The 8,234-nt window shown below is 27.9% G+C and overlaps 2 protein-coding genes across 3 annotated transcripts in view; both read right to left on the reverse strand.

The window, feature by feature from the left end:
* LOC107638197 (heavy metal-associated isoprenylated plant protein 21-like) lies at window positions 1,896-4,561 on the reverse strand. 2 transcript variants are annotated; one of them, XM_016341365.2, is made up of 3 exons: window positions 4,432-4,561; window positions 4,237-4,312; window positions 1,896-2,488 (listed from the first exon to the last, which is right to left on the reverse strand). In XM_016341365.2, exons 1-3 carry the CDS (start codon window positions 4,501-4,503, stop codon window positions 2,193-2,195), a joined length of 444 nt encoding a protein of 147 aa, XP_016196851.1. In that variant the 5' UTR covers window positions 4,504-4,561; the 3' UTR covers window positions 1,896-2,192. The 2 variants fall into 2 exon arrangements, with proteins under 2 accessions (XP_016196851.1, XP_016196852.1); XM_016341366.2 differs by having other exon boundaries at window positions 4,237-4,308; window positions 4,432-4,532.
* Window positions 6,741-8,234, reverse strand: part of LOC107638198 (mitochondrial import inner membrane translocase subunit Tim9-like) — a 2,073-nt gene continuing 579 nt past the window's right edge. The window contains exon 2 of the mRNA XM_016341367.2: window positions 6,741-7,349. Coding sequence (XP_016196853.1) covers window positions 7,157-7,349 — 193 coding nt within the window. The 3' untranslated portion in view covers window positions 6,741-7,156. The remainder of the gene's footprint in view (window positions 7,350-8,234) is intronic.

An 8,234-nucleotide genomic window follows, 5' to 3' on the forward strand; every position in this document is an offset into this window, starting at 1 on the left:
GCACATATAAATAGGTAGATTATTAATTTATTACAAAATAATTATTTTAATAAACTCAAAATATATACATTAAAAAATTATTAATTATTATGTATTAAATCAGTTGTGAATAGATATTTTTTAATATATAAAAATAATTATTATTGATTACAAACTTCAACTTAATATTGTTATTTAAATGGTGAACAAGTTTTTGCAATATTAAAATATAAAACCGTGTATTTTTTATAAAAAGGTTTGATTACAAGGCTATGCTATATCCCACATGTGACATGTGACTCCATCATAAATATTGTTAGTCATCTTTGGGATAAGTTCTGCTAAGTTTTGTCAACCTACTCTCTACATACATACAAAAAAAGGCTAGGTGTTATTCCATAAATAAAAATATCTTTATCTCTTTATGAAATAATATATGTATGTTATAATATGTCTCTTTATGAAAATTTTAATACTCCTAAATCTCAAACAACTATTGAAAATAACATAACATTACTAATAAAAAATACAAAAATATTCTTGACATTTTAAAATACAAAATATTTAAATTTTTTTGTCCAAAATATATAAAAATAAATCAGTTTCTTAGAAAAATTTAAATGTCTCACATTTTAAAAAATAAAAAATATTTTTATATTTTTAATTAGTCAAAAATTTATTTGTCTTCAAAATAAAAAATTAAGGACTTATTTATATTATATAGGCATATAGCTGAATTTTTGTTAAGAAGAAAAAAGAAAAGGTGTATTTTTGCATAGCTTATAACTAATTAATCTTGAGGTAAAAACACTAATAATTATATTAATGCCTTTGGGTACATAATGAATTAACAACGAATGAAAAAAGATTAAAATAATAAGGATACTTAATTAGATTAATTAATATAAGTGTGTGTTGGACACATGAATAGATAGAAGGGTAAGTGGTGGTTTTGCATTGTGTTATTCGAGTTGTCTTGTGTGGTAGGCAGCAAGAATCAAATTCCCCCAAGAACAAACTTTCACAAATGATGTCTTCTAATTTACTATTATGCTTTACTACTTTTTAAATAAAGTTTCATTGCCACTAACCAATTAGTTATTCACGATGACTATTAATATATAATGTTAACTTTATGCATAACTGTTCTTAACAAGACATAAAGGAAAGAGACAAAACAATATACTAAAAACAAGACATAAAAGAGAGAGACAAAAAATTGTGTTATTATATTTTGTTTGGTAATAAACAAAAATAAATTATAAAAATCTAATTTATTCTAATTTTTTTCATTAAAAAATTTTGCGACGAAAAATATAATAATAAAAATATAATTATGAAAAGTTAACAAGAATAATGAAAGAAAAAATAAAAAATAAGTTGTGTTACTTGTTAGTGTCTCCGTGTTCTTCCTATCAGGATGGACACAAAATATATTAATTTAGTGTCTCTATCCATGTCTCATCTGTCAAATACGATTTTGTGTCTCTGTGTCACTGTCTTAGTAAACAAACACAATTTTGTCCATGTATGTGATATAGACAAATCAATCTTAAAAATAAAGTGTAAATCAATTTTAATGACCATGTGTGTGAGTTAATATTCTATATCAACAGTTATCATTAATGATAAAAAAAATCAAATTATAAAAAAATTGCATTGTCTAACAGAAATAAATATTAACATTTTTTTTATGTATTTCAAAATTTAAAAGACTAAAGTATCCGATATTAAAATTTTTGATAATTATTTTTGTTTTTTATTTATTACAATGTTATTTGAAATTTTAGGGAAATCACTTAAATTCTAGTGGTGATGATATATACATTAGTTTGAAGAGCAAGTTTTACTTTAATTTGCTCCCAAAAAAGAAAAAATAAAAAAGAAATAGATTCTTTCTCTAATAATAGAAAGCCTTATCAAAAAGAGAAAAAAAAAAGACTTATTTATTTGAAACTCACTAAAATTATTATAAGCCGAAACTACCAAAATCCCATACGTGATAAAAAAAAAAAAGGTACATCCTCTGTATATATAATTGGGTGAAAATTCAGGTGCAGTCGACTTCACGTGAAGTTGATAGGTGAGAACCGTTAGATGAAAATTTAGTCAAATTGGTCAAATCATTTAACGGCTCTCAACTATCAACTTCACCTGAGTTTCCACCATATAATTGACTCTTTTTTCCACCAAATAAAGTTGTTGTGTTATTGTTACATGATGGAGCATGAATTAACGTTGTCTTCATTGAAGAAGTTCAAGAGTTGATCTGGAGTGTCTTGTGAAGAAGTAGGAAAAGTTTGAGAGGTTCGGACACAATTGGGAGGTGCCCTTTTATCATACACACCCGAAGCATGCGGATATGTGACTACATGTTGTGGAACATATGGCCAAAATTCTGCTCTTTTTTTACCCGTTTCTTTTACCCTCTTCAACACCTTGTTTGCATCCACATAACCATTCACGCTTACTTTGCTTTCTTTTCTGTTTATATTCACTGATTTCACTCCTACCAAATATAATCAACAAGTAAGTATACAAATTAAATCATGCTCATGCATAAGTTGGGTTGGTCAAAGAAAATGTAAGTATAAATAGTCTTATTGTAATACATGATAGGACAGAACAATTGTATCGTTTAATTTATCAATAATGCTAGGGAACCAACTCTATATAAGCCAAGAATCAGCCAACTGATAAACCAGAGGCACCGGTAACTTTAACCGGATATTGCTACTGATAGGCACACGGATGTTTCTTTTTTCTTGTAAATTGGATGGTTTTTGATATGATTTCTATGTTTCATGTGTTACGCATTGATAAAACATAATTAATTATATGGAACTAACTAATTAATGATCAAAGCATCTGTTCCGTGATTCTCCTATCACTAACGTATCTTCTCTCATGTTTTGAACGTGGTCAACAATAATTTAAAAAACAAATTAAAACTAATTACAATTAATTATGTTGTTCCATTATTGGCTGATTATTAGTTGGTTCCATATACTTTTCCTTAATTTATTTAGTCAATCTCGTTTAAGAGAGAGAAGATTTTGTGTATGAATTTAATTTTAATACATTAATAATATAAAATATTTTACATAATCATACAATCTTATCTGTTTTTTTTTAATGATTATTTACGTAACTATTATGAAAAAATGTATTTTTACTAATATGTCATTGTATGATTAAAAATACGTGTAAAATAAATTTTTTGTTGTATACGAAAATGCAAGCGGAAATTACTTACGAGTCCTGTTAGGCTCAATATGAGTTAAAAAATGAACATCACCCATACTATTCAAAATAACTATCTGGATACTAGGATAATATACCATGTCATGAAACCACTCATCCCAAAAGTTTAAGCTTATGAAAAAAGGTAATACTAATGATTATATTTCTAATATTGAATCGAACATCCCTAAACCTCTATTGTACATATTGTACAACTATTCTATTGGCTTCCTATACTTCCTTGTTACATTACTTAAAGGTTAACCTAAAGTAAAAGGAAAAGGAAACAATGTACAATGATGTTGTGAACTTGAAGCTAGGGAGTTCTTAACGTAATGGTAACAATTGACTATTATTTATTAGGCATCTCTCCAAATAGGTAGGAGTTTTTTTTTTTTTCCTTTTTTTTTCTCTTTTCTCTAATTAGAGTTTAGAGATAGGTAGATATATCTATTATATTCTTTTCCCTCATGGAAATAAATTTTTTTCTTTTACAACCAAAACACAAATATTTAAATTTATAAATAAATGATATGATGACTACTATCAAGAAGACTAGAAGTAGCTAGGTAGATTCTAAGAGGACAAAGTATATAATATAAAAAAACTTTTAAGTATATCGGTATATCAGTGTTTTAATAAATTTTAACTGTTGATCTTAATTATATATATTATATATATTTTTTATAATTAAGATTAACGGTTAAAAATATTGAAACATCAATGTTTCAGTATAATTGAAAATTTTTCTATAATATAAAGCTTTGGAAAGGAAGATCATAAATAATGTTGTTTGAATTTTTTAAAACGGGAACATAATTTTAGCAGCTCTATATATAGCTCCTATGATCATAATTAGATACTTACTATGTTATGTATTTATTTATTTATTTTCTACAATAATGTGCCAAAATAATAATAAGAAGCTTATTAATTTGCAGCACATTGATTAAGAAAGCTAAGAGAATTGAAATATTAATGGTAGGTGTTATTAGTTGGTGATGGAAATTAAACCTCTCATTGTAGCGACTGCATTTCTAACCTTTCGTTCACATCCATCACAATCCATTTTGACTTTAATCTCAACTGTCTAATAATAAAACAATGCAAATACATACATTAGATTATAGGAATTAATTAGAATGAAAGAACCAAAAAGAAAATTAAACAACGAGAGCATGAATATATTATAAGAAGCTATAACTATACCTGCATTGATTTGAGTTTTCTTTTTGTGGTTGGAACGGTGCAAAAGTAGAAGATGTAATCGAGTGCTCCCATTTGTAATAATTATTTTTCTAGAGAAGACACTCACACAAACATGAGGGCAAGGTGTTTATATAGCTAGGGAACTCAAAAGATTCACATACACAGAGAAAGAGATAAAGATAAATGTACAAAAGCAGTGTCTAGACATAATTTGTTGAGAAAAGAACAAATAGGTCACTGATCTTTTGTCTTGCAGATATTTTTGTTTTTGACCATTAAAAAATACTTTTAAATTCCTAACCTTCACAAAACTTGGACAGATCAGTCTCTCCGTCCAAATGCCTCCGTCAGGGACTGATCTGTCCAAATGCCTCCGACAGGAACTGATCCGTCCAAGTTTTGTGAAGGTCAGGAACTTAAAAGTATTTTTCAATAGTCAGGGATGAAAATGTCCGTGGAGCAAAAGGTTAGGGACTTATTTGTCATTTTCTCAAATTTTTTTTTTCAAATTTAGGAGTGAGACACGAATTCGCGATTTCTAGGTGAGTATAGAAAGATTATGCCATTTGAGTTATAATTCGTTGGCCTAAAAATTAAAATTAACATTATATATTATTACAAAAGAAAATAATCAAAGAAAAAATTATAAGATATAACACTGTTTTAAAATTAGAATTATTTTTTACGGTATTTTTTAATTTAGTAGATTAAGAACTAATTCTCAGCAAATTCGAACGATATTTAAAAATATGTCGTTTTTTAATATTTACTCAGGTTTTGGTTTAAAACTAGATTAATGTTATGTATGTATGTATGTGTGCATGCTATATATTAACAAGGGAATTAAATATTTGAGATACATAAATATAAAATTATAAAAAAATTGATCATATGATGCATGTATGTGTATCTCAATCTTTTTGTAACGCCTGTATATGCTTTTGCTTTAATTTCCAACTATTAATTAATACAATACAATACACATGATTCCGTCTACTAGGTCTAGTTGCGTTATTATATATATTAGAATGAGTGGCCAAATATATCCCTTGGATTTTCCTTTTTCTTAATTGAAAGAAAACTTTAAAATTTTAGAATTTGGAATTAATTAGCTAGTTGCTGAGCTGGTTTAGTGAATCATTATTATACTAGAGCAAGGTTGAAGTGATACATATATATACGATTATACTAGAGCCAATGGGAGAGGAGAATAATTGACCCAACTTATGTTCTCCAAAAGTGTAAAGTGGCATTATATCTTTTGTAGGCTTAAAAAGACAAAGAAAAAGGAATTAAAAGAACATTATGATTTATGCAACTCCATGTTACTTTACAGATACAGAACCACCGCCCAAAGGATCAATCTTTGTTTTGTTGACTAATTTGCTTGGCTTCAATGCAACTTCTTGTGGCCGTCAAGCTCTATATGCCATATATCGGAAGGGATATAGATATATCTATATTCATTCTTTCCAACACTTGCATAAGTACATGTATATATGTATTTAGAAAAAACTAATATTTTAATAATTAAAATTATTAGGCATTAGTTAATTTTATCCAACTAATTTAATTTTTTATGGATATTAAATTAGTTTATATATTTTATTGTTAAAATTACGTAAATCTTTTATTAGATTTGTTACACATCCAAATTTTATTGCCATCCAAGTTTAAAAAACATTACCGGTCTCATTAAATTTTAGAAACTACTCTCATTAAAAGAGCGTATACACGTGCCCAAAATCTTAAAAAACATTACCGGTCTCTTTGCGCTTTAATATGAAAAATCGTTCCGTTCATATCTCCTACTCAAAACTGCAACAAAAGAATTTGAAATCTCTCTCAAAATCTCTCAAATTTTCTGCAAAAACTATTGCAGAATCTGGTGATGTATTTGAAATCATCAACAAAAAACACAAAAAAAGAACAATAAAGACTCCGCAAGGTACTAACAAAACTACTTATTCTTAATGTTCAGTTTTTTCTTTTGCATATCGAAATTCAATTTTTTCTTGTTTTTCTCTATAATTAGGGCATCTAATAAAACTGTGTTGTTAGTTTATTGGTTCTGATAAATAATTTTGCTTCATTTCTTAATTTAATTGAAGTTCATTTTGATCCAAAAATAAATTAGATGTATTTTTGTTGATAATTGAATCTTTTTTACTGCTTGTTGAAATCAGAAATAATTTAGATTTCAAAAACAGACTTATTGATATCATATTATACTCTTTCAAGCTTAAATAATTTCATAATACCAAACTTCTTACTTTTCCCTACTAAAATGTAAATACAAAAATAAATGCTTCAGAAAATGATTATCTTTCAAATTGAAAAACAAAATAAAAAAAGAAAAAGAACATGGACTTGAACAACTTTAGAAGCTAGAAAAGCATCTATTGAGGGCCTTCTTCAACAACGGCATGCCACTTTGTTCTTGGAATCTGCTATATTTAGACAATCCTCGACAAAGAAACATTTAAACCAAAACTGATTTCAAGAAAAAGAAAATAAAATAAAAAAGAACAGGTAAAGATGATGGGCACATTGAATATGAACATCATGACAAAACCAATAGTATCACATTTTCTTTTACTCAATCTAAAGAAATTTCACTTGTCATGAATAATTTCTGGTTAAGAACCACTAAAGTGGACATACACTATACAAAAATTGTTCCATGTTACAAAAATGAAAAAATTAATTGTCCAGAAGACAGAGGCTATTGAGAGACACCAGTATTTGCACCTTGGTCAAGATCTGAAAATCTGGAACCAACTTGCATGGAAAGCCTCATGAATTTTTCGGCACACCTGAGAACACACGTTTCCTCGTTTTTGGTTAGGGATTTTCGATAGAATGTATCGACACAATCCTTGAAACATCGCTCCACTAATGAATTATACATCCTTAGACTGCAATTTTAATGAACAGAAAACAAATTAACAAATTCCACCTTATGCTACAAGTAAACAATTTCTACACCAAATGCACCTAACCAGAACTTCTACATTCACATCCCTTCAACTTTAAACTCTATATAAAATTATAAATAGCTGCATTGCTTTAATATATGCACAAAATAGTGTTAGTTTAATATGTAATTTCGCCAGAAACTTGCACTTAAGAAGTAAGATTACAAAGCTATTTCATTTTTGCTTCAGTCTTAACAGTTAACACACACAGTTCTAAAGTATCCAAATGAATAAGACCAAGAAAAGGATATTTCAAAAAGAATAAAAATAATGAGAAATTCTGCACATAATGGGGAACTAGAACAAAGCAAATTTTTTTCATTCCAGCACTATAAGCATTTTTATACATGGGAGTACATCAAATGGTGATAGCTTCAGACTTGACCTGAAAGATGCTAGTTACATCTATTGGACCAGTCGGAAATACAAGCTTTCTTGCACCCAAAGGGACAGGACATGAACTCCATTTTCCCATGGCATCCGACAACTAGTCGAGAAAGAAAGGGAAGAAGGCCTAAGCGAGCGAGACGAAAAAGAATTAAGGATCTAATCCCTTAGTTTAGTGGCATTGTTTAACAATCATCCTCTAACATGAGAAGGCCACATTTTTAGCCGCATCAACTGCAATAGAAACTACTTATTTAAAACCATACAATAAGGATCTAATCCCTTAGTTTAGTGGCACATACAGAGAAGAGTCATTGAATTAGTATATCTCCCCATGAAAACAACAATTACATCTTATATTACATGCTTAAACATCTAAAGAAACAATTTACTCAATTCAGCTCTCATACTAAAAAAAAAAAAAAAAAAAAAACCCCA

The sequence above is a fragment of the Arachis ipaensis genome, chromosome B04, assembly GCF_000816755.2.
Source record: "Arachis ipaensis cultivar K30076 chromosome B04, Araip1.1, whole genome shotgun sequence".
NCBI lineage: Eukaryota > Viridiplantae > Streptophyta > Magnoliopsida > Fabales > Fabaceae > Arachis > Arachis ipaensis.